This window comes from Podarcis muralis, chromosome 12, assembly GCF_964188315.1.
Source record: "Podarcis muralis chromosome 12, rPodMur119.hap1.1, whole genome shotgun sequence".
Lineage (NCBI taxonomy): Eukaryota > Metazoa > Chordata > Lepidosauria > Squamata > Lacertidae > Podarcis > Podarcis muralis.
The window spans coordinates 44,968,720-44,995,263 of record NC_135666.1 but is presented as its reverse complement, the minus strand read 5'-3'; the positions used below and the strand labels follow the sequence as shown (position 1 = coordinate 44,995,263).

The 26,544-nt window shown below is 46.5% G+C and overlaps 1 protein-coding gene across 5 annotated transcripts in view; it reads left to right on the top strand.

The window, feature by feature from the left end:
• The window catches only part of OSBPL10 (oxysterol binding protein like 10), an 86,271-nt gene extending 66,182 nt beyond the window's left edge, over window positions 1-20,089 (top strand). For 4 of the 5 annotated variants that reach the window (XM_077916342.1, XM_028750000.2, XM_028749997.2 and 1 more), the window contains 5 exons: window positions 2,279-2,756; window positions 7,295-7,481; window positions 8,627-8,809; window positions 10,712-10,865; window positions 19,844-20,089. In XM_077916342.1, the coding sequence (XP_077772468.1) occupies window positions 2,279-2,756; window positions 7,295-7,481; window positions 8,627-8,809; window positions 10,712-10,865; window positions 19,844-19,888 (1,047 nt within the window). In that variant the 3' untranslated portion in view covers window positions 19,889-20,089. Of the gene's footprint in view, window positions 1-2,278; window positions 2,757-7,294; window positions 7,482-8,626; window positions 8,810-10,711; window positions 10,866-19,843 lie in introns of those variants that run through there. The other variant, XR_003709090.2, reaches the window with a different exon arrangement.
• The last annotated feature ends 6,455 nt before the right edge of the window (window positions 20,090-26,544 follow it).

Genomic DNA, 26,544 nt, shown 5'->3' with positions numbered 1-26,544 from the left:
TAGCATTGTTATACACTGTGTGTGTGTGTTAGAATAGGGAATTATTTGGGTAGATTTTACTTCTTAAAGGTAAAGGGACCCCTGACCGTTAGGTCCAGTCGTGGCCGACTCTGGGGTTGCAGCACTCACCTTGCTTTACTGGCCGAGGGAGCCAGCGTACAGCTTCCGGGTCATGTGGCCAGCAAGACTAAGCGGCTTCTGGCGAACCAGAGCAGCGCATGGAAATGCCGTTTACCTTCCCGCCACAGTGGTACCTATTTATCTACTTGCACTTTGACGTGCTTTCAAACTGCTAGGTTAGCAGGAGCAGGGACCGAGCAACGGGAGCTCACCCTGTCGCGGGGATTCGAACCGCCGACCTTCTGATCAGCAAGCCCTAGGCTCTGTGGTTTCACAGTGCCACACACCACTTCTTAGGTTGTGCTAATATTCACTGATCGAATGACACATGTTGGCTTCAATAGTGCTTCAGTAACCTTCTAAACCTATTTATCCAGAGACAACAGCAGAGTGAGCAGGAAAAATGGGTGGCACTATGAGTAATGACAGCACTATATCAGCAGGTCTCTGAAAAGGAGATTATTTGTAAAGACGAATATTTGTATGCATGCTTAGACCAGGTGCAGCTGTGACGCATAACTGTGGTTTAGGTATACAGATCAAGCTGCTGGGTTGCATGCTTTCCCCCTTCTGTCCCTTCTCTCTTGCACATAAATCCCTTCTCTTCTCCTGGCTCTTTCGTACCATTGCTTTGGATTAGAAATTGCTAATTATAATTAGTGCCGTTCTTAAAACTCCAGAATCACGCTGTAAACCCTGAAGCTTGGCTGAGGATGGGGGTAGAGTAACTTGGTTCCCATGTTCCTACAGACTGCTCCATATGTCTCAACCCTGATTTAGTGTCCTTATGGCTAGTGCAGATATAAGAATGGCAAATCATGATAACATGTTTTGAGAAGGCAGAAGCAAACATCTAGTTATTTTCACCATTGTTGGCTTTGGCCCCGTGAAGACTTAGGTTCAGATTAATGCTGAACCATAAAGACGCAGAGAGAGTAACCGAGAACTCTGTGTTTCCATCTGTGCAGTTGAAATATTAATGTGGACAGGTTTGTTGTAAGGTCCGGATCAATCAAATAAGGTGCCCTGCGCTGCATATTAAAGAGCAGTGGAAGTTGTACTACTGGCAATGTGGACTGAATGAAAATCTTCTCCATCTCTACTTTTGTAACATCCCTAAAGGAGAATATTGCACGCTTCCACTAGCAGTCCCTGTATATGATGATGTGGCCATATCACGCTTTAAAGACCCAGTTGTTTAAAACATTGCTTTTACCTAGGACTGTTTGTGCTATCACTTGGTTTGGTGCTTTTTAAAGCGTTTGATTTAAATTTAGTGTTGTATTCTGGGCTTAATTTTTTTTTAATGGTTCATTCTGGTTCCTTGGCACAGAATTGCTCATCGTTACGGCGATTTGCATGTTGTAAGCCACCTAGAGAGGGTCTGACCTGGAAAGACAGCCTATAAATACTCTCAAAAAGAAATAACGCCAATCCTCAACTGGCAAAGACAAAATTAAAGTGGGATCAGAAACTTTCTGCTGCATGAAGCTCCATGTCAGTTTTGGAGAGGCATTAAGAGTGCCATCATTACAAAACACCTGCTCTTTGGCACAGCTGAAGCATTGCATGCCAAGACTAGAGAGCGGTGGAAAATTAATGTGAAACAGTGTGTGCTTATAATCAGGTTTGTTTTTCTTACGAGTGGAATCCTGGGCAACGCTTTCGCCTCGCTCTGATTTGAAATGTGTCAGAACTACCGGTGTCCAGATACAGATTTCTTTGTGCCACCCACATCCAGCCTGCCAGCTGCCAAAGTTGGCACGTCGCTAGTAGAACTCAATTAACTTGAACCAAACTGATGTACCACTTTCTGTAAACAAGGAACTCTGTCAGGGAACAATTGGCTCACTTATTAGCTAAGCAGAGCAAGACAACGAAAGAGTCCAGGCAGTTTGAATAGCGTGACCTTGTGAGGCCGTCGAGGACTCTGGCGAAATAGATAGTGACTTGTAGAATTGACCAAAGCAATGAGTGTTGCCTTCATTCATTATTTGCACTTCTCAGTCCTCAGAGCGAGCTCTCTGGCAGTGCGAGGAAAATAGCACGTTTATTTTGGCACAGGAAGTTTTGCAGCTGCCTTAACTGTTTATTCCTCCCTGTTGCAGTCATGGGGAAAAAAAAATGATTATTTGCTTTTCCCCTGCCCTCGATACAGGTAGTTCTTCCAACCTTTATTTTGGAGAAGAGGTCGCTGCTGGAGATGTACGCGAACTTCCTGGCCCACCCCGACCTGTTCTTGACAGTTTCGTCCGGAAGCACCCCTGAGGAAAGAATAATTTACTTTGTGGAGTATTACTTAACAGCCTTTCACGAAGGCCGGAAAGGAGCCGTTGCCAAGAAGCCCTACAACCCAATTATTGGAGAAACTTTCCATTGTTCTTGGGATGTGCCTAAAGACAAAGTGAAGCAGTCGAGAACTAACTCTCCCTCTCCAAGCCCCAAGGGCAAGGCGCCGTCGCCACCACCACCAGAAAACTACAAGCTGCGGTTTGTAGCTGAACAGGTATCCCATCACCCACCAGTCTCCTGCTTTTACTGCGAGTGCAAAGAGAAGAAGATGTGCGCAAATGTTCATGTATGGACCAAAAGCAAGTTCATGGGGATGTCTATAGGTGTTTCTATGGTAGGTGAAGGTAAGACATACCACAAAGATACAATATATATTATAGCAGGCTTGCTTATTGCACAGGATTTTAGGAAGTATTGAAGAGAAGTCCCGCACCCCTCAAAACAAACAAACCCTGAAATCTACCATCCTCCATTAAGAAACATACTTCTGAGTAATAGCAGCAAAGCACTTTATGTGCTTTTCAGCTTCAGGACACTAAAATAAAACTAGTGGAAATGTCCCTTATAGAAGCTTTTCAGGAGTCCCAACAATTTAACATGTGGTCACAGAATCATAGAATTGTATAACTAAAAGGGACCCTGAGGGTCATCTAGTCCAACCCCCTGCAATGCAGAAATCTTTTGCCCCATGTGGGGCTCGAACCCACGACCTTGAGATTAAGAGTCTCATGCTCCACCAACAGAGCTATATCTCTGGATCTTCATATTCCTCCCCAACTGACTTACCGTATTGGCCCAAATATAAGCCGCACTCCCCCGCCCCCAAAAGATTCCAACCTTGAAAAGTTAAAGTGTGGCTTAAATTTGCGACCTTACAAAAATTGACTTTTACAATATCGCTGCTGAAACAGACATGAAGTAAAACGGAACAAAAAATGTTTTATTGCCGATTTGCGAGCTTGAGACTGTTGTGCAATTAATTCTAATGTCATTCATTGCTTTCCCCGTATTTTACAGTGCAGTATTGATTTTTTATTTGCATTTATGGTGCTACGAACAGGTGTTTAACCCACTTACAGGTCCTCTATAGTACCTGTATGATTTTCTTCTACATTTTCCGTTTACAGGTATGAGTGCCTGCAGAATTGTAGCAATTGAATACCAATTTGCGTTTTTAGCGGTTGTACGGTACCTTTTGCCGGCTTGCAAGATCAAAGGCTTAAATTGGATTGGAGTTACAATTCTACCAACCACAGCAATTTTCAACCTGTAACCCAATTTTAAGGGAGCGGATTATATTTGGGTATTGTCCTTTTTCCTCCCTCCCCCCTTGAATTTTAAAGGTGCAGCTTATTTGTGGTTGCGGCTTATATTCGGTCCAATACGGTACGTACCCCAGGCTTTGCAACACACCTTGGCTGTGAGAAAATGCCACATTACTGGCTTGGATTTTTCATATATTTCTTTCAAATACATATTAAACATATTATTACAATATTAGTAAATATGGCATACTCCGACTTACCCATTAAAAGCACATAGCGCAAACATACTAATGGAACGATAACACAAGTTGTAAATCACTGCTTCTCATTTTTGGTTCCTGGCAGACCTAATAGCCTAGGAATACGTCTTGAGCTTTGGGTCGTAACATGGTTTTGAACATTTGTTCTTGCTCACTGTGTATTACTTCTTACAGTACAGTTGTCTTTGCTCAGTCTCGTCTTAAGAATTGTGGGCCTTTTCTCGCCTCTCCTATCTGATGTCATTCAGATGTTAAAGGGTCCAGTCGTGGTCCAGTTATACATTAGGTCCAGTCGTGGCCGACTGTGGGGTTGCGGCGCTCATCTCGCTTTATTGGCCGAGGGAGCCGGCGTACAGCTTCCGGGTCATGTGGCCAGCATGACTAAGCCGCTTCTGGCGAACCAGAGCAGCTCACAGAAACGCTGTTTACCTTCCCACCAGAGCAGTACCTATTTATCTACTTGCACTTTGACGTGCTTTCGAACTGCTAGGTGGGCAGGAGCAGGGACTGAGTAACGGGAGCTCACCCTGTCATGGGGATTCGAACCGCTGACCTTCTGATCGGCAAGTCCTAGCCTCTGTGGTTTAACCCACAGCGCCACCCGTGTCCCAATTCAGATGTTGCTGAACCACAACTACCATAATTCCTGACCATTAATGGTGTTGGCTAGGGTTGATGGGAGCTGGAGTTCAACAATATTTGGAGAGAAATACATTGGAGAAGACTGATATAAAGAATGTTGGAATAATGTTGGATCTGCAACTGCTTCCAGGCCAACTGTACTTCATGGTCTGCCAAAAGGGGAAAAAACCCTCACAAAACATGCTGATTGGAAGTTAATATATGAGAGATTCTTTATGGCGAGCCTCCCCAAGTTGAGAAATTAATTTCATGCTGGGAAGTATGAATTTTCTCATCTCTTCTCTCCTTGGGAATGTGTGAAAGAAGCCTTCATTTTGAATTCAGAGGGCAAGCCCTCATGTGTCCAATCCTTATTTGCTAGGATAGCAGTGTATACAATTAGACTGTCACGATCTTAAGCTCATTGAAAAAAAGCAGTTTGGAATAAATTATTAGTGTCTTCCCAGGTGGTATCAGTCTCTCTGCTTGCTTATAGGTGGGGATTGATCATGCTTCTATTCTGCACAACTTTTAACGGTTTTTAATATGTGAAAATTTGATTCCGTTCCTCCTGGTTGTAAGATGCTTCCTGCTTTGTTCTTAATCTGGGTTTGTTGAATTTTGGCTTTAATGTTTGCATGCTGTTAGGATTGAAGAGAAATACTCATGTGATGAAGGCGTTGCATCATATGTGCGTCATTCGCCGTGCTGCTCACAGTTATTTTCGTTCTGCAAATCAGTGTAGCTGCTGGTTGTCGTAATTGACTGAAGTTGTAGCCTAAGCGAGTACCATGTGATTGAAAAATAAGAGATGTGCGTGAGGACCCTTCTCTTGTAGGAAACCACTTAAGACTGCTGACGTCTTCCACAACCATTCATTGCATGAATCTGAACAGAATCGAAAGGGAACGTTGATTCTGACTCCTTATGACTTTGTCACCAACTCTTTAATTGGTTTCCCAGACTTGGGTCTCCAGCGGTTTTGGGGACTACAGTTCCCATCATCCCTGACCACTGGTCCTGCTAGCTAGGGATGATGGGAGTTGTAGTCTAAAAAACAACTGCAGACCCATGGTTTTTGACCTACAGCATCACCTTGTGTATTTTATCGATGTGACCTGCAGAAAACATGTTGCTCAAAAGTATGGGGTCAAAGGGGGGGGGGGGAATAATACGTTTAGCAATATATATAATGGATGCTTGTAGAGAGCTTTCCTTGTCTCACATAAGCAATGACAATAACTTGGACCTGCTTCAGATTTTCTGCTAGGGAATTTGGAAGAATTTGTTCACATTAAATGCCCAGAATCAAGGATGCTGGGACTATATCCCAGGATACATGTCCAGCTCAAATCTGTGTTTTTATTTTTCTGTGTGTGCTGAATGTATTTATCAATTCATACTGTCAGTTCTAGTTAATGGTAACGGATGGTGGATACAGTATAAGGGTCTCTTGGTTTGACTACTCAAGACTTGAGTCTTGCTTGCAGGTTTCTCCAGAAGGCAGGCATCTGTTTGGACACCGTGAGGATGATGAGCTAGATGGGTCTTTGGTGAGATCCAGCAGGCTCCTCTTGGGTTTTAAAATATTGTTTTAGGGGAGCCTTGTTAGATGTACTGCCAGGCTACCTGCAGTTGGTATCACTTTGCCATATTAGGCACCTCATATGCAAGTCAGGTAGTACCTGACGTTTTGGCTGAATCTAAGCAAATAGGTCATTCTCATGGTGGGACTTCCACTGCATGTAGGCTTCTTATTCAAAGCTGGCAGGAAGTGGGATAGATACGTTATTTTATCAAATTTTCAGGAGAGCGACTTTGGAAGTTAGGCACTTTTCTCTTTGGCGGGTGGAATATAACACAACTTTTTTTTTTTTAAGCTTGCAGCTATGTTGAGACATAGATTGGAGACTGCCAGGGAACTGCCATCAGTGCTGGAGGGAGAGAGCAAGCTCCAAAGGGATCCCAGAGAGCGTCCCGGGAGTGGGAGAGGCAGCCCATCTTCTGGGGAAGGGAATCAGCTTTGCTCCAGTGGAGAAGGGGGGCAGATGGGGGAATTGGCGAGGCGGTCCCATGACTCCTTGCCGGGGACCAGCGGGGAGAGGAAGGGTCCTCCGCTGCCTACGCCCTCCTTGCGCAGAAGGCTTCCGAGCAGGGATAGTAGGAGGAGACTGGGCGTCAAAGAACTTCTTTGCTGGAAGAAGTTTAAGAAACGCCCACTGACGGATTCTGCCAGCGATTGAGTCAGCCATGGGTGAGTGGCTGTCCGGACAGGAAAGGTTCACTCAGGCAACCCAGCCAGGTGTTTGCACCCAGCCGGGGAGATAAGCACCGGCTTACGCACGAGCAACCCCTAGAACCATGACAGAGACATAGATTGGATATGTGGAGACCAGATTGGATTGCTTGAATGGCTTCACCAGTCATGTCTGGTTTTCGTTTTAAATTTTGTAGCCTTTTAAAACCAAATTACCCCAAGAAAAGGAGGATTTTACAAAAGGGCAGTTGCGAAAAGCATCTTATTCTTGGTGGAGATCGTTCCTCTTATATCAGTCTTGGTGTTTCTCCTCCCCTTCAAGGAAAATGAAAATAAATAACATTTACTATAAACTATGTTGCTTCTTTTCAGTACCAGGTAAACAGTGATCATCCTTCTGGAAAGAATATTGTCAAATTTTCAGTGCTGAAATGTATTTCTCTCCATCCCCACCCCCCCATTTCTGCCCCCATCCATAGGTATTCTTTATCTGCTGGAACATGGGGAGGAATATGTGTTCACGCTGCCTTGTGCCTATGCTCGCTCCATTCTTACCGTTCCTTGGGTGGAGCTGGGAGGTAAAGTGAGCATTCTCTGTGCCAAGAGTGGCTATTCGGCTACAGTCACATTCCACACCAAGCCTTTCTATGGGGGAAAAGTACACAGGTACTGAAACTGCTCTTTCGCATACTTTTATTTTTCTTTTCTAAAGATTGCTCTGTAGGAAAAAAATAAAATACTAAGACAAGCAATATTAACTGCCAAACTGCTTACTGTTTATAATGCTGCAGTTGCTAGTGATTTTATACTACTTTAGAAATGTGCTTTGCAAGCAATGTTCTGTATGCTTTCATAAGAACAACAACAACATGTGCTCGTATTTGAGGCTGTTCCATTTCCTGCAGCTTTAGGGAACTGAAGGAGACTCCCAGGCACTCAGTGGCTGAAACTTCACAGGGTCTTGAATCCATATCACCATCAGGACTGGGAGATACCTGGTTTTCAACATCGCGATCTATCACTAGCTAAACATCGTGATATACCGATATATCACAGTGTCTGAAATAAGGATGTGGAACTGTGTAGAGGTGAACAGCAGGGCTGGGTGATACCTGTTTTTTCCAGCATCGTGATATAATCACCAAGTATATATCGCAACATATCGCTATATCACAATGTTTGAAATAAGGGGGGAGAGGGTTGGCTGGCTGCACAGTTTCCCCTGCATCGTGATTTTTGCATAGCGCATGCGCACACACATACATCATGATTTACATTATATTACCAGGTTGAAAATTGTGAGACTGGTATCACGATATGGACTTCAAATTGGTTTTGATATATTGTCCAACCCTAATCACCATATTTTAACTCTGGGTGCTGTGTGAAATGTGAAGCGCCAACCACAGGGAAGTAATTCAGATGAAAAGAAAGGACACTGTGCAAGAACAAGATAGTTCTTTAGTGTGCCCCCTCTTTTTTTTTTAAAAAAAAATCCAGACTAAGCTAGGAGCCGCAAAATTGGCAATACATTTGCATAGAGCAATGGTCCCTGGTATTTTGTTTGTAATGGAGACATCAAGTTTATGAGAATGCGGTCAATACATAATGAATGTAGCAACTTGAGTGCTCTCCAGCTCAGAAATGTCTCTGAATTGTTCTTGTTGTGGTTTTTCTAAAAAAACAAAATGATTATTCTTGGCCTCCTTTTCTGAGTTTGAGTCCAGTGGAAATATTTGCTGTGCATGCAAGTGATTTCCTTTCTGGACTCACCTGTGTCTTAATCTCCATGTTTTATCATTTTGATGCAGGGTTACAGCTGAGGTGAAGCATAACCCCACCAACACCATAGTGTGTAAAGCACAAGGGGAGTGGAACGGCACGCTGGAGTTCACGTACAGCAACGGAGAAACCAAAATAATCGACACCACCAAGCTACCCATCATCCGCAAGAAGATCAGACCGATAGCAAAACAAGGTCCATTTGAATCAAGGTGAGGATGCTTTTGCAAAACCATCATGACTAGTTGCGCTTAAGAGAAGCAGGAAAAGAAAGGATATATTGAAGCACTTGTCCCTGTTTGTACAGCAGTGTGGAAAGAGCAACATCTTGCTTCCCTAAGGATGTTTCCAAGTTTTCGGTTTATCTCCAATGACTTGTATGCTGAATCAGCATGCTGACATTCTGCCTGCATGGGGGTTCTTCCACCCACTGTGCTAATTGCTGCTGCACAAAGGCTCTTTGGAAACTGCTTTCCTGTAGATGTTATTTTTATTTGTTGAATGTTTATCCCTCTAATACGGAGGGGCCAGAACAAGCAAGAAGAAAAGTCACGTAATACATTGATATCATTGGGAGAAGGGCTGTAGTTTAGGGAAGAGCCATCATAGCTCATTGGCAGAGCATCTCTCTTGTATGCAATGGTCCCAAATTAGAGTCCCGGGATCTTCAGGTAGGGCTGGAAGAAACTCTTTGTCTGAAATTCTTGAGAGTTGCTGCCAAGTCAGTGCAGACAAAACAAGAGTTATAGGTAAGCTCAATGACATTCGCACACTCCACCCATGAAAATTTCACAGAGATTTTGTTCCCAAATGTTGCCGCCCTGCACTAATTTTCAGATACAATTCCTTTTCTCACTAACTGATGGAGAATGATGGGTAGCCCAGAGAAAAGGGGGGATCGTTCCTGAAGTCTTTTTGACTTCCAAAATGTTCGGAAACCAAAGCGCAGCTTCTGATTGGCTACAGGAAGCTCCTGCAGCCATTCGGAAGCCGCAGAAGCCCTGTTGGACGTTCGGCTTCCAAAAAAAGTTTGAAAACCGGAACACTCGCTTCCGGTTATCGTTCGGGAGCCAAAAGGTTTGGCAACTAAGCCGTTCAATATCCAAGGTACGACTGTACTTAACACCACGAAAGCTGGTGCTGATATGCCCAAAATGTTGTAGAGGCTGCACCTTCTCAGGCACATACCTCCACATGCCCCAAAATCCAACCTTTCTGGACAGCAGTCCGACAAGAGATACACAAACAAGATTAACAAGATATGCAAGAGATTAACTAAACAGGTATTAGAACTTACCCCAGAACTGGCCCTACTGAACATCTTTCCAAGATCATAATGACCATTCACATTATACAGAGCTTATAACCCACCTACTCTCAGCGGGCAGAAGTCTCATAGCCAGACAGTGGAGAGACCTGACAGGAGTAAACATGGGCCACTGGTACCAAATTGTATGGGAAACTAGAAAAGCTAACCAACAAACAGAAACTGACACAGGGACAAATAGAAGAGGACACCTCTCCCCAAGTATGGCTTCCCTTTATCACATGCGCAGCCCAACAAGACGACGACAAGAACCCACTGACAACATATGAATCAATCTGGCTTTCTTGAGCCAACAAGCCCCTCCCCCCCCATGTAAACAAACCCAAACTGCAACCAGCCACAGACAACCAACCGCACCCCGGACCCCCAATCCCTCTCATGACCAAGGAAATGTAACAAGTGAATAGAAATAGAACCTATTCGGTTGACACTGACACAAAACCCCACATGTACGCTATAAAAAAAAAAAAAGGTCTCCCCACCACCCCTCCTCTTCCCCGACTCAACACTCATGTCTCATAACAAATTTAACTGATCTGTAAGAAAGACTGTACAACCCGAAAAAGAGACAAGGCATGTACTTTTGTAAACCAAGAAAATCTTTAATAAAAATTATTAAAGTAAAAACAAGAAGCTGATTCTAGAGTTGCATGCTGTTCCCTCCTACTAGGCTTCAGTTGTTTTCCACCTGTTGGCTAGGAGGTTCCTTTCCATTCCAAAAAGCGGACTGGCAATTTTCTTCATTCTCTCCAATTCCCTTTATGTCCTGGTCTGATCTACTCGACAGGCATCTTTGGCAACACGTTACGAACGCCCTGAGAGAAGGCAACATCAGCGCAGCAACAGACCACAAACAGCTTCTTGAGGAGCGGCAGCGAGTAGAGGAAAGGCAGCGAGCAATTAGCAATACGGTCTGGAAACCAAAATATTTCATCAAAGAGGTAACGAGACCGCTACTTGAGTGGCAGTCAGCTTTTTATTTTTCCTTTTACAATGTTGTTTAGTTGCTTAGTCGTGTCTGACTCTTCGTGACCCCATGGACCAGAGCACGCCAGGCACTCCTGTCTTCCACTGCCTCCCACAGTTTGGTCAGACTCATGTTGGTAGCTTCAAGAACACTGTCCAACCATCTCGTCCTCTGTCGTCCCCTTCTCCTTGTGCCCTCCATCTTTCCCAGCATCAGGGTCTTTTCCAGGAAGTCTTCTCTTCTCATGAGGTGGCCAAAGTATTAGAGCCTCAGCGTCACGATCTGTCCTTCCAGTGAGCACTCAGGGCTGATTTCCTTAAGAATGGATACTGTCAGAGACGGCCCCCAGGTCTCAGCTCACAGAAGACCAACGCTAGCCAGCGGAACTGTACAAAGTCTTTATTGAAGTTTAGTTCCCATTTTCAAACCCTAGCGTGCGTCTCTACGTCTAGACCCTAGACCAGCGAAGCCTCGTCTGAGTCTCCGCCCCCTGTACACCAGTTTAAGACTCTAGCCTTACTCCACCTTCTACGTTTCTCCTTCCTCCTCTGGGTCCTACTACCCCCCTGGGTGCCTTCCTTCCTGGACGCCTCGGAAGCGGACCCTTCGGACTCCTCCCCTTCTCTTCGCCGGGCTTTAGGACCCGGCTCCCTCTCCGGGCTGCTCATTGCGCCCCCCTCTTGTACATTTGAACTTGGCGCGCGCGCGCTGCCCCTGACCTTCCTTTTGACCGTTTCCTCGCTCTCTGATGCAGGCGTGGCTAACCCTGACTCATGTCCTTCCGCTGACGGAAAGCTGCCTGCTGCCGATGCTTGGGACTCCTCCCCCTTACTGCTCTCCGGTGGGGAAGCTGGTCCCGATTTCCAGCTGCTGCTCTCTGAGTCCCCTCTGGCCCCTCCTTCCTGGGGTGTTCCCTCTGGCAACCCCCTAGCTCTGACCACGGGAGCCCCTTTCTGTGAATCCTCTGATTCGCTGGAGAGACTTAGAGACCTCGGATGGCTATCATCGCTGACCTCTCCCTCGGATTCCTCTCCCTCGGTCTCCAATCCCTCCCTTTCCTGTCCCTCTGCTCCTGAACCCCTGACATCCATCCCCCCCTCGAAGCCCCCCCTTCCCCCTCCCCTCCTTCCGGTGTGGGTACTGGGTGCTCCGTCGTAGCGGGGGTGCGTGCAGGATACAGTTCGTCCCCCATGTACTCGTCGACCTCGCTCTCCTCTGCCTCCATCTCTCTGTCTCCGTGCTCGAACCCCACGTTGTCCCCCAACACGTCCATGTCCGTCTCGCCCCCCTCCCCCTCTTCGGGTGGTCCCAGCCAAGGACCCCGCAGCCACTTCCTGCGCCACTGCTCCTCTGGTTGATCGTCCCACCAATACGAGTGGTCTGAGGCAGACCCTGGTGGCGAACCCACCTGGGAGCTCGGGACTGGTGCCTGTTCCTCGTCCGAGGCGAACCCCTGGAATGTGCTGGCTGAAAGAGTGGGTGTGAAGAGCCAGTCGTCGAAATACTCTGCTGGCATGGGCCTGTGCGGGAAGAGGGCATGAAACTCCTCTTTGAGCAGAGGCTCTTCCAAGGCATAGTCCGGTACCCAGCTGTTGGCACTGGCCGGGGTACCCTCTCTGGCTAGGAGATATTCTACCCCCTCTTCCCCCCATCTCGAGTCTAAAATCTCTGTGACCTCGTTGATGTGCCCCCTCCTAGGCGACCCCCCCTGTCTGGGCCTTTCTCTGAGCGGGTCTGGTGCTGTGTCTGGCTCCTGAAATCTATGAGGTGCTTTGTAGGGCGTGAGCACCGATCTATGGAACACCGGATGCATTCTGGAACCTTCCGGAAGAGCCAACCGGAAGGCCACTGGATTGACCTGTGCCTGGACTTGGTAAGGTCCTAGCTGCTTATGCCCTAGCTTCTTCTTCGCTAACGATCTGGTCGGCACTGCTTGCGCTGCTAACCAGACCCAGTCTCCCACCTGTATGTCTTCCCCAACTCTTCTGTGTCTGTCAGCCTGCACCTTGTATGCGTGCTTTGCTAGTTCTAACTGCCTCCTGAGTTGTTCGTGGACCTCCTGCAACTCCGACGCTAAGGCTTCTGCTGCCTGTGGCTCCCCCTCCCCCACTCTCTCTAAACCCGGGAAGGTTCTGGGATGCCTCCCGTTGTTGGCGAAGAACGGCGTCACCCCCGTCGACACGTGCTTCGTATTGTTGTAAGCGAATTCGGCGAGTGGCAGGTAGTCCACCCATGTCGTGGGCTGCTGATTGGCGTAGCATCTCAGGTACTGTTGCATGATGGCGTTGACCCTCTCCGCTTGCCCGTTGGTCTGTGGGTGTCTCGCCGACGCCAAATTGACTTTGACGTTCAGAATGCCCATCAGCTTGTGCCAGAAGTTCGAGATGAACTGTCGCCCCCGGTCGGAGAGAATAGACCGTGGCAGACCGTGGACTTTGAACACGTGGTCTATGAACAGTTTGGCGGTCTGCTCTGCCGTGGCTACCTTCGCACACGGAATGAAGTGTGCCATCTTAGTAAACATGTCCACCACCACTAGCACCGCTGTCTTTCCCCTCGAGCTGGGCAGATCCGTGACGAAGTCCAGGGCCACCCTCTCCCACGGTTCAGACGGTGTCTGCAGCGGTTCCAGCAGTCCTGCCGGCGGTTTGTGAACTGACTTGGCCCTTTGGCAGGTGTCACATCTCGAGACGTAATCCGCTACTTCCCCCCGCATCTTGGGCCACCAAAAGTCTCTGGCTACGAGTTCGACAGTCTTTTCTTTGCCAAAGTGCCCGGCGGTGGGAGCGTCGTGTAGCTGCTGCAGGACCCTTGCGCGGAGGTCGTCTCCCGGCACGTAGAGTGCTCCCTTGTGGAGGAGCAACCCATCGCGTATCTGGAACTCGTCGGCCCTCGCTGTGCCCCTGTGCACCTCCTCCATCTTGGCCTGTGCGAAGGGGTCTTCCCGCAGCGCGCGACGTACGGCGTCCAGGTCCACGGTTGCCGACGCGCATGCCCACGCTTCCGGTGCGAAAATGTGCTTGGCCGCCGACGGTGCCGCCTCCTCAAGGTATTGCAGTTTTCTGGACAATGCATCCGCCATCACGTTGTTGTCGCCTGGGATGTACTCTATCTTGAAGTCGAAGTCCGCGAAGAACTCTGCCCATCTAATGTGTCTCTGGTTGAGGAACCTAGCCGTGCGCCAGTACTCCAGATTCTTGTGGTCCGTGTGGACCTGCACTGTATGTCTGGCTCCGATGAGGAAGTGCCTCCATGCCTTGAATGCTGCATGTATGGCTAGCAACTCCCTGTCCCAGATAGTGTAATTCTGCTCCGACTTGCTGAGCTTCCTCGAGTAGAAGGCGCACGGCCTCCAGTCCCCCTGCTGGTCTTGTTGCAACAGGACAGCTCCCACGGCTCTGTCTGAGGCGTCCGTCTCCACCCTCATGGGTCTGCTGGGATTCACATGCAGCAGCTGCTCTTCGGACGCGAAGAGACGCTTGAGTTTCTGAAAGGACTGCTCCGCTTGCTCCGTCCAGATGAATTTCTTCTTCTTGGAGCTGAGCGTGTCGGTGATGGCCGCTGTCTGCATGGCAAATCCCTTGATGAACTTGCGGTAAAAGTTGGCAAAGCCGACAAACCGCTGGACTTCCTTCCGATTGCGCGGGCTTTTCCAATCCAAAACTGCGCGAACCTTGGCGCTGTCCATGGCGAGCCCCTTGTCCGACAACTTGTAGCCCAGGAAATCCACCTCCGTCACGTCGAACTGGCACTTCTCCAGCTTGGCGTACAGCCTGTGCTCCTTCAGTCTCTGCAGAACTTCCCTGACATCCCTCTCGTGCGCCTCTCGCGATTCTGAAAAAATCAGGATGTCGTCCAGGAAGCATACGCACTTCTTGTAAAGGAGCCCCGCCAGCACATGATGCATAAAGGCTTGGAAAGTGTGAGAGCCATTTTGTAATCCGAAGGGCATAACTCTGTATTCGTAGGTGCCCAGAGGCGTGAACATGGCCGTCTTCCACTCGTCACCGTCGCGCATGCGAATCAGGTTGTACGCCCCACGTAGATCCAACTTGGTGAAAACGCGTCCTTTCCGCACCGTCGCGAGCAGGTCGTCTATCTTGGGCATGGGGAAAGCTGAGGGCTTGGTTTTCGAATTTAAAATTCTGAAATCCACCACCAGCCTCCTTTGGGGCGTGTCCCGCTTCTTCACAAAGAATACTGGACTGCCTCCCACCGCTTTCGACTCCCGGATGAACCCACGCTTCAAATTGTGATCTATGAACTCCCTGAGTTCCTGCAGTTCATCCTCAGACATGGAGTACAGTTTCCCAGTTGGCAGCGTCGCCCCCGGCAGGAGGTCAATCTTGCAATCATAGGGTCTGTGAGGAGGTAGCTTGTCCGCCTCCTTCTCGCAGAATACCTCCAAAAACTCCGCATACTTGAGGGGTACTGCTTGCAGCGTGCCCAACTGTAACTGCGGGTCCTCCTCTTCCCCTTCTGGGCTGGGTATAATGCAGTGTTCTGCACAGTAGGAGGAGCCAAAAGTCAGTTGGCGCTGGTACCAAGCCAATGCTGGGCTGTGCCTGTGCAGCCAACTCATGCCTAATACTACAGGCGTGTCCGACAGTTGGGTGACATTGAAGCTGATGACCTCCCGGTGATTCCCAATTTGCATCACCATCGGCGGCGTCTGCTGCACCACCTGCCCCCCTGGCAGTTCCCTGCCATCCACTGTGACAACCTTCAGGGGCAGCGTGGCTGGCAGTAAAGCTACGTTGTGTTGTTGAATGAACTCCAGTCCTATAAAGTCTGCATTACTGCCAGAGTCAATTGTAATAGGCACTTCTAAGGTGAGTCCATTGGGCAGCTGGAGCGATGCGGTGAGCTGCACCACTGGTTTGGGCGGGAGGGGGTCTGTGGGCTGTAAAATCTCTGGGGGCTTCTTCACTGACTCGTCTGGCTGGGCCCCAGTGCCTCCGTTTCCAGCCAGACTTGGTCGTTTCCCTGCTGTGTTTCTTTCTGCTGAGTTGTTTCCAATACTGTCACTGAAGCTGCAGTGTGCTTGTGGATCCTCTGGGGACACTCTTTCGCCATGTGCTCTTCACTCTCACATATATAGCACTTCCTGTTCCTTCTAGGCAGCTTCGGTTTTACTGCTCCCGGTGTTAAGGCTCTGGTAGCTGAGTGAGCCCTAGCACCGCCAATCTCCATCTGCTCGTCGCCCCCTCCCTGTGGAGGCCTGGACTGCGCACGCGCTGCCTCTCTAGGCAAGAGGGAGGGCACTCTCGCTGGTGTGCGTCCCCAACGCCCTTCTTCTTTGCTCCATGGGCGTTCCTCCTGCCTCACCCCAATTGACAGCGCTCTTTCAACCACTTGCTGAGTGGTTGTGGGTCTCTCTCCCCGTGCCATCTCATCCTTGATTTGTGGGTTCAATCCCTCCAAAAAAAGGTCTCTAACTGGCGGAGAATCCTTATCCCAATTCAGCGCGTTGACCAATGCAAAAAACCGGGAATGATACTGCCTTACGCTGGCTTTCCCTTGTCTTAGCCCAAATATGTCTTTCCGGGCAATGTCAATGTCTATGTTGGATAAGAAACAGGAGTCCATTGCTTTAATGAATGCATCTGCGCTTTGGAGCGCTGGATCATTATCCCTCCACAGATTGCGCAGCCATGCTTTCGCGTCCCCATGCAGATGAGACAAAATAAACCCCACTTTCTCCCGCTCATCTCTAAAGTCTCTATCCAGCAGCTGCAGCGCAAACAGCACATCTGCTCGGAAATTGGGGTACTGCTGCAAATTCCCATCAAAATGAGATACAATGCTGCCTCCTCTCTTCCCCAGCCCAATTCCCTCGGATCTGGGTCCCGGTAGCCCCTGCTTCACAAGCCCTTCCAACCTGGCTTGAAGATCTTTGCAGGCAGCTGCCGCTTCTTCCTCCCTCTTCCTGGATGCGATTATTTCAGCGCTGAGTTGTGTCACCGCTTCTTGCAGGGAAGCTATTTTCTGTTCTGTGGTCATCTTGCCTGACTCTTGTGAGCTCGCAAGGCACCAGTCTTCTGCCCTCCCTGCCTCGCTCCCGCAGCGATGCTTGAGGCGAAGAAAACCGATGAAACAAGGGATGAGGCTTACTGTCAGAGACGGCCCCCAGGTCTCAGCTCACAGAAGACCAACGCTAGCCAGCGGAACTGTACAAAGTCTTTATTGAAGTTTAGTTCCCATTTTCAAACCCTAGCGTGCGTCTCTACGTCTAGACCCTAGACCAGCGAAGCCTCGTCTGAGTCTCCGCCCCCTGTACACCAGTTTAAGACTCTAGCCTTACTCCACCTTCTACGTTTCTCCTTCCTCCTCTGGGTCCTACTACCCCCCTGGGTGCCTTCCTTCCTGGACGCCTCGGAAGCGGACCCTTCGGACTCCTCCCCTTCTCTTCGCCGGGCTTTAGGACCCGGCTCCCTCTCCGGGCTGCTCATTGCGCCCCCCTCTTGTACATTTGAACTTGGCGCGCGCGCGCTGCCCCTGACCTTCCTTTTGACCGTTTCCTCGCTCTCTGATGCAGGCGTGGCTAACCCTGACTCATGTCCTTCCGCTGACGGAAAGCTGCCTGCTGCCGATGCTTGGGACTCCTCCCCCTTACTGCTCTCCGGTGGGGAAGCTGGTCCCGATTTCCAGCTGCTGCTCTCTGAGTCCCCTCTGGCCCCTCCTTCCTGGGGTGTTCCCTCTGGCAACCCCCTAGCTCTGACCACGGGAGCCCCTTTCTGTGAATCCTCTGATTCGCTGGAGAGACTTAGAGACCTCGGATGGCTATCATCGCTGACCTCTCCCTCGGATTCCTCTCCCTCGGTCTCCAATCCCTCCCTTTCCTGTCCCTCTGCTCCTGAACCCCTGACAGATACGTTTGATCTTCTTGCAGTCCATGGGACTCTCAAGAGTCTCCTCCAGCACCATAATTCAAAAGCATAATTCAAAAGCATCAATTCTTCGGCAATCAGCCTTCTTTATGGTCCAGCTCTCACTTCCATACATCACTACTGGGAAAACCATAGCTTTTACTATACGGACCTTTGTTGGCAAGGTGATGTCTTTACTTTTTAAGATGCTGTCTAGGTTTGCCATCGCCTTTCTCCCAAGGAGCAGGCGTCTTTTAATTTCGTGACTGCTGTCACCATCTGCAGTGATCATGGAGCTCAAGAAAGTAAAGTCTCTCACTGCCTCCATTTCTTCCCCTTCTATTTGCCAGGAGGTGATGTGACCAGTGGTCCCACACCACTGGTCCCATCACCTCCTTTTACAATGGCAATGCATTAAACAACTGTGTTCAGACATCATGCTCAACTAGGGTTAGCAAGACGTGAATGAACCTTGCATCCTCCTGTGTGCTCATGCGTCTCCTTCCCCTCCTCACTTGTCCTCTCCTCAAAGAGGACTTTATGCCTTTTGGTAACCACAGATGGCTGTGTTGCCTGTACCTGGAACTGAGATCATCGTTAACTTTGGCTAGTTTAAGCAAACCCACTTCAAAAACCATGGGTTGAAACCATGGCTTGCTGGACCTAACTATGGTTAACATGAAGCGCGTATGATATTTACTAAAATAGGGAGTAACTGCCTCTGAATTACATCAAATCTCTGGCCCCGTGTGGAAGGAGAGGAGGAGAGCCTTCAAGCCCTGGAGGCAGTTAGCTTCCTTCACTAAAGGAAAATATCATTCAGCGTGATATCTGAACACTGCCAGGATCGTTAGGATCACGAGGACCTTTGATTTTTAAGATTTGTCTTAGCCATAGAACATGCCTTGTTGGAAAGTTCTCTGATGTTGACTCACGCAATATAGATAAAGATGGAGGAAAGACAAATGCCCCATTTAGCAACACTGGAGCGAATTTTGACAAACTATTTTTGGATGCCATTTAAAGTTACTTTTCAGGCTATTCTGCTTAATCTTAGTAACCATTAATTCTTATTAAATGCAGGAAGCCGGGAGATGAATAGAATGGGCGAGATGGAACCTATTAGATGCCTTTTACCACAATAAATATTTTATTCAGTTATTTATAGGGAGACTTTTATGGAGTTCTGCACAACTCTATGAAATGTCACGAGCCACTACAAGCTTAAAGCAATAAGCTCAGGGCCAAATGTGTGCATCTTTCTGTCTCTTTTTCCTTTTCCTTTCATTGATTTCCCCCTCAATTGATATTTTTCTGTGGTTTGTGGAAGAGCTAATATCTAGAAACAGGATTACTGTTGTCCCCCAATAAGAAGACGGTTTTATTGCAAACCATTTTTCTGGAAGCCAAACAGATTGTCTATTATCTTTTCGTTCAGACAGAACGTTTAGCGTGGGGGTAGGAATCTGTGCCCCTGCCGATGTTTTTGAACTCCAATCCCCAGCCAGCCTGCTCAGGGATGCAGGGAGTTTTTTAACCCAGCACCTGAAGGTCTACTTTCATCCATCCCTGGTTTAAAGTAAGGTTAATAAATGAGTAGCTTTGGCCACGAGGTGCAATTAGCCTTGCAGACAGAAAACAAGAGGAGCCGAGATAACATTCTCTGGTGAATATATTCCCTGTTAGAGACACCCCAGTAGGAAAATTGCCCTGCCACTGAGATAAAACAAGGCAGACTGCTGTATTAAGCAGCAGTTACAAGTTTGTAAGTGCACCTTATCCACAGGGGAATCTTTCTTTAAATCTTTCTCTGTTGTAGATCCAGCTTCACAGAGGCAAGCTCCCTTAGTCTGCGAAGTGGCTTGCTTCCTCAGGAGTGGAGCTATATTGCAGAGAGGCTATCAGAGGAAATATTTTCTATGTGGATGCTTATTGCCAGATTAATTGTGACTTTGGGATCACGACTCAGAACATGCAAGCTTTGCAGAAGCTATGCTGGACTTTGCAGAGTATTTAACTTTTTGAAAATTTGTTGTACGGCACTAAAGTGAGACTGACTTGCAATTTCTGTGATTCTTTACAGGGTGAAGGGTGGATATACTTTGATCCCCTCTGGAAGACTCATTGATAATCAACTCACCTGGACTCGAAAGGAGCCCATTTTCTAAGGCATTAAAAGATGCACTTTTTAAATTTCAGGTGTGATCTTAGTCTTGCAAATTATGCAGCTCAAAACAACTAAAAGCTCAAGTTTATTGAAGAGCCATTTCCTGTTCATATTAGATATATGCACTTACAGTGTATTGCTATATAGACGTCTATTATAGAACCCCCCCCCCGCACCCCAAAAAATACACGGACGATGATTAAGACACAGTTCTTTTGCACTCAAGTCACAACGTCCATCACACTGCTTGCAGGATCAGCCTTCGTATTGGTAATTGACACTTTTAGTATTATTATTAGCTGAGATTTTCAATTTTTCACATTGCAAAAAAAAAAAAAAAAAAAAAAGAATAAAAAAGGTTTTGCACTTAAGGCCACTTGACACTGGCAGCAGTTTCATGGTCAAGCCTGTGGCTGAAACAACTCGCTTTGTCTGACACAAGAAAATTTCCTTTGTGCATCCATACAATAGAATGCTTCTGTCGGTGATTCACTCTCAAGCACTCACTTCTTGGCATCTTGTAGGAAGACAGGAATACCTAAGCAGCCTTGTTCATCTGTTGCCCTCATCTTTTCAACTGTATGCTATGCGCGCCCATTGTCATTCTTTTGAAGACCCAGATCTCCTTGGTGAGTCCCTTGCCAGCTGATGCAGCAGAGACTTCTGTTATACCGTGCTTTATAGAGCAGGCTTCCTCCACCTCGGCCCTCCAGATGTTTTTGGCCTACAACTCCCATGATCCCTAGCTAGCAGGACCAGCGGTCAGGGATGATGGCAATTGTAGTCTCAAAACATCTGGAGGGCCGAGGTTGAGGAAGCCTGCTTTAGAGACTATTCATTGTACCTTCAAGTTGTAAGCAGATTCGCCTTGTGTCTGTATACCATTCTTTTGCGATACTAATTGCTTTGATACTCTTCCATATAGGGGGAGCGTATGTGTAGCCCCTGAAGAAAATATCAGCTCTACAATAGAGATTTAATTTAGATGCTGAGACTATACTACTTGGCATAAGTTAAGGGCTTTAGAAAGGGGGGGGGGGAAATCCTGCACCATAGTTTTTGTAGTGTAAGAGAGATGCCCTAAAGTGTTAAGTGACGCCAGAGGTTGTCAGAGTACTATCTTGTCTACTATTAAGTTTTTTTGGTTTTTTGTAGGAAATCTATGGTCCAAACTGGTTGCTCGGAATACTGTTTATCAGCTGCTAAGAAGGTAGAACAGGGGAGTAAAAACCCAGCCCACCCCCTGGCCCCTAATTTCTCATTTCCTGGTTGATGGCATTTGGAATAACCCAAGAAGCACTGGGCAGTAGAATTGTCTGTACATCAGTCCTTTGGACACACGTTACAGATGCTTGACTAAGCATAGCCACGTTGAGGTGATTGGGGGTGCTTATGTATCACTCTGAATGGTTCAATGGGTAATTGCTCTGTTAGAGCCAGCAGCCATTCCCTCCCTTTTTTGTACATACATTTGAACCATTCATAGATGCGATCGGGATGCATGAAGAAAACCTGTTGGGAAGGAATTGCAGAATCCATTTCAGAGTAGGAAAAGAGTCACGTGAATTTACCGTGAGATCGTTAGAGGAAGGAATTCTAGTTGTGCTTCAGTTGTAGCTGCAGTTTCTCGTATATCCTAATGGTTAAATAGGCTTGATTTAAAATAATGGATCAGTGTAGAAGGTTCTCTGCGTAGTCCATCAAATCGTCTTTACAGTCCCCCTAAATCATTCTACGTATTAGTTAGGAATGCTGATTTTTTCTTTGTATTATTTTTGTGCCTTGTCTGCTCTGATTCACTACTCACAGATTGTATATTAAAAAAAGGAAAGATACATTGGTTAGCTTTTTAATATTTTTCTCAGCAGAAATGTAAGGTGGCAGTCCAAACTATACACATATATCTATATATAAAGGAATGTATTACAACTTTGCATTATCCTTGCTTTTAGCTCTTGCCTTTGAAGAGCATCAAACATTTTACCTGAATACCTATGAATCAAGCTCTACCTTTGTCCCTATTTGTTGTATACTTGTATCAGCATATGAAAGCCATTGTATTTATAAAAGCAAAATTTTCTTAAACGTGTTTAAACCATATTTTAAAGGGGGGAAATGTACATCCTCAGTGTAATACAAATCTTGTTTAAAAGGAAAGTTTTATAGATACTGATTTTCTGTTTTCAAATTCTAAGTCTGAGTGGTCTCTAGTTGCAGCAGAACCTGATTTGCACTGCTTGTATAAACTCTTGTTTTAAAGAGGTTAACCTGTTAAGTCTCTGGTAAACCACAAGTAGTAAACAAATGCTCTCAGTGTCACCTGAAATCCGAAAGTATCACCTCTCAGTATTTTGCTCATTCGCCAAAGAAATTGTTACATCCTCAGATTACATTATTAATGTTAATTTGAATGTCTAGGTTGTATTTTCCTTTTCTGATTTGAAAATGGTTACCAGTACTGCAGGATAAAGCTACATTTGAATGAACACTTTACAATTCCTGGTGTGTTAAAGAGTCTTTTCTACTTAGCACCGCATGGTTTTAAAAAACACCGTTTAACGTTCTAGTAAATACCTTTCTTTCCTCATGTCGGTTAAACACCTGCTTCCTCTACTGAAATCAGCCAGAATTTTATTTTCCAGCACTAAGAGGTGCAGGCTCGTATTTGGATAAAGTTAAACCACAAGAGATTCCAAACAGGAAGCCAGGTGGACTTTCCCCTTGCGTTCCAACTTTATGTACCGCTCCTTGTATTTCACAATTATGACAGATTATTTTGGAATATGGAGAAGCAACATGCCTTATTTGTAAGTTATTTCATGTTTGTCTTGCACCTGCAACTGAAGGATTCTTTTCAGTGTAGATGCTGTACACTTTGAATGGTAATGTAAATTTTGATGTTCTTGCAGTTAACCTTTGTGCACAGCTGTAGGACCTATGCAAATTTTTTCTTAAACACAACTGTTCGTAAACGAATTTATACTTATTTAAGATCCAATTCTCTGGCAGTCACTTCTGATTAGCCTTCCTTTCATAATTTTGTGAACTGAACTCACAAACGAAACACTCAATAAATTTTATTTGAATTTATTGATTCTGATGCGCTGTTTGTTCAGCTCGTACATAACCGTGTGGGTTGGAAACCAGTATTGACAATGGAGCCAGCATGTAGCTAGTATTAATTGCTAAAACATCCACTCACTCCTGCAGGCATTGCATTAACAAGACTTGGGAGACTTGTGTATAATGAACAGGCAAGTTGTGCTTTTCTTAGAAGTTAAACATTGGTCATGGGTCAAGACCAGACCCAAGGTGGGTCCTGCCAGCAGCATTTACCACTATATGAATGAGGCTAAAGGTGGATCTGAGCTCTGAAAAGATGGACCTTGCCATTCAGTTCTGATTCAGTTTATGAACAACGTTGCGGAACTGTTCACCTTGGATAATAAGGTAAGGAAGCAAGTAAGACTGGCCATACTTGGTTTTTCGCTTTTCCAGTCTAAAGGGCATTTTGGTTAACTTCACATAAGCATAACTGGGATTTCTTCTTGGATCTCAGTGTCAGTCTCACAAATGCTTTTGTTAAAACCAGAATTGCTACTTGCCTTGAAAGAGATGGAAAATGCTCTCCACTGGCATTGTATTTTCCTCCATTTCCTTGCTGGTCTCTTCATTGATTGTATTACGGGGGTGCTTTTTGTTGTTGTTATAGCCTGCCAGCGGGACGCGGGTGGCACTGTGGGTTAAACCACAGAGCCTAGGACTTGCCGATCAGAAGGTCGGCAGTTTGAATCCCCGCAACAGGGTGAGCTCCTGTTGCTCGGTCCCTGCTCCTGCCGACCTAGCAGTTTGAAAGCACGTCAAAGTGCAAGTAGATAAATAGGTGCTGCTCCAGCGGGAAGGTAAACGGCGTTTCCGTGCACTGCTCTGGTTTGCCAGAAGTGGCTTAGTCATGCTGGCCACACACCCAGAAGCTATATGCCAGCTCCCTCGGCCAATAAAGCCAGATGAGTGCCGCAACCCCAGTCGGCCACGACTGGACCTAATGATCAGGGGTCCCTTTACCTTTATAGCCTGCCAGGACTATAAGGTGAGCAAATCAAAGCTGAGTAGCAGGAAGATGTGGCTACCAGATTTCCTATTTTGCAGCGAACCTGGCAAGCTGCCCTCTCGGGCGCTCCAGTCCCCAGGTGGGGTCCCAGCCAGAGATTAATGGGGGGGGTAAGGGGCATGTCTCCCCTGAACTTTAAAGTTATTGAAAGGGCACTATGCATGGTCATCCGTTAATGCCATTTTTTGCCTGTGAGCGGGGGGAATCCTTGTCTCCTGGATGAAAAGGCGAGGTGGAAAGTTTTGGAAAGAATGAAAGACGCTAATTTCTGCTTTGCTTGAGCAGTGGAGGGGAGGGGAGGCAGTATTTTAAGTCACATTTTTTCTTTGGGATCTGCGTTATCTACCTTCCCCATAAGCAATGGAATGTAAAGTTTTTGGGAAGAGGGGACTTTAAAGATACCTCTTTACAGTGGATTTATTTTATAACTAAGGACTTTGCCTGAAAGATAATGGAGAATAACAACCTTGAGGGATTTTGAACCACCGCTTGGAACTTTGTATTGTGAAATAAAAATAGAAAAATATTGTTAATAACTGGATTGACTGTCCATTAAGCACTCGGAAGAGAATAAACTGTGGAGTTGGATGTAATGGAACTAAGGACCGGCAGGATGGACTGCAGAAAAATTTATTAGTTTAGGGGGCAGGATGGAGAGGAAATACGGATTTGGTTGAGATTAAATCAGCCTACCCCCTTCAAGCTTGAAGTCAGAAATAAGAAGAGTGAAAGGGACAGTACTGACCAGTGTATACCATATTGAAGGCTTCTGAGACGTTCAGACAGAATAAGAAAGAGGGATTGTTTATTGAGCTGGCTGTATGTAAAATTGAGGATTAAATTTGGCGAAATGTGAGTAGTGGGTGACAATGGGAGATTGGCAGTGTGGGGGGATGTATATTATATATTTATAAAAATAATAATAATCTAGGGGTTTCATTTTTGCCCTCTGCATGCAGCACCAGCAAAGCTGAGTTGTTTATTATTGGGGCCAGATGTCAGTCAGCAATGTTCAAGACCATGTTAGGGAGGAATGTGTGCATGCTGTCTGTTTTTCTCAGGCAAAGTTACTCCAGAGGTATCGGAAGTTACCTCCAGAGGTATCGGAAGGAAATATTTCAAAATTGATGAATGGCTATTATAGATAGAGGAAAGAGGATTTACTTGGCTGTTTTGAGGACAGGTTATAACAATGTATATAAGCCACAGCAGAAATTGGCAATTGAACAGGAAAGGAAAGGCACTCTGCATATTCTTAAGGAGGGCTTGCAGTAAAGTTTTTCAGTGTGGCAGGTTTGTGTTCAGGGTACTTAACCGGCGACATCCTTTGTCAGGATACTCATTTGCCCCCTGCCTCAACACTGTGTTCCATGATCACTGACTGTACAGAGGAATCTTGCATCAGGCTGTTTATAAGTATGAGACCTTGAGGCTCCCTCCCTGCTTGTGGATGGAGGATGCTGTTGTGACTACATAAGGGTTGACGGGAGAGTGAGTTCAGTATTAGTCTGGATGGTTTTTGCACATGTTGCCGCTTGTTGCATACATGGCTATGAGGCCCAGAAATGCTTCTCAAAAGTGCTGTTTCCGGTCAAGATTTGAGCCTTCCGTGCGAGAGCATTTTGTGTCTCCTGCTTTTCTTGATCATAGTTTAGCTCAAATACAGTAGCTGCAGCAACACAACTGCAGAAAGGATATGGAGGACTTTTAACACCCTAGATGAATTCCATGATCTGAGAGGTAAGAGCAACACTATCAAAAAATGGAGAGGAGTATGAAAGCTGTTGTTTTGCAGCCGTATCCTGCAAAAACAACCACCCTTAAGACCACTATAGAAAAATGAATTGTTCCAAGTAACAACAGTCTGAATTTTAGGACAGATCTGCACTTGGTATCAAGGTTGGATTGGAGTCTTTTACTAAAGAAGTAACCAATTTCCCACTAGAACTGAAACTCAGAATTTAAATGTGGTACTGGGTACAAGAACCCAAAAGGAAGCCAGTGTAAACCAGAGGTGTCAGTCCAAATTTAACGTACCATAAATATGAGATGTACTAGATCAGTGTTAAGGATTAAGCCTGCAAGCATAAAGCTTATTTATTACTTGCAAATGGCTTAAACATCTCTTTTCCAAACCCAGCTTAAGTTATATTGTGGAACATGAAGGGTTGTCTCTAATAGTGGCCCTCTGCCGATAGAAAGCTCTTTGAGTGGTACATGATTTTGAGGCAGTCTTTGGCAAATCGCCTGCAGGCCTTCCACCACCAACTTCAACCAGAGCTAATTTTTTGGGGGGTGGGGATGGGCTTACAGAAGAGTGGAAATAGCTGAAGATTGCCTTGATCCACGCTGCATACTAGAAAGCTTTGCTGATCCTTCTGTCAGCAGAAAGACAGCAACTGGATGCAAAACTATTCCCTCAGTGACTGGGCAAAAGGTAGATGATCGCAAGAGAATTTGTAAGCAAGTCCATAAGCAGAATTGGCAAAGCTTAATGTAAGATAAT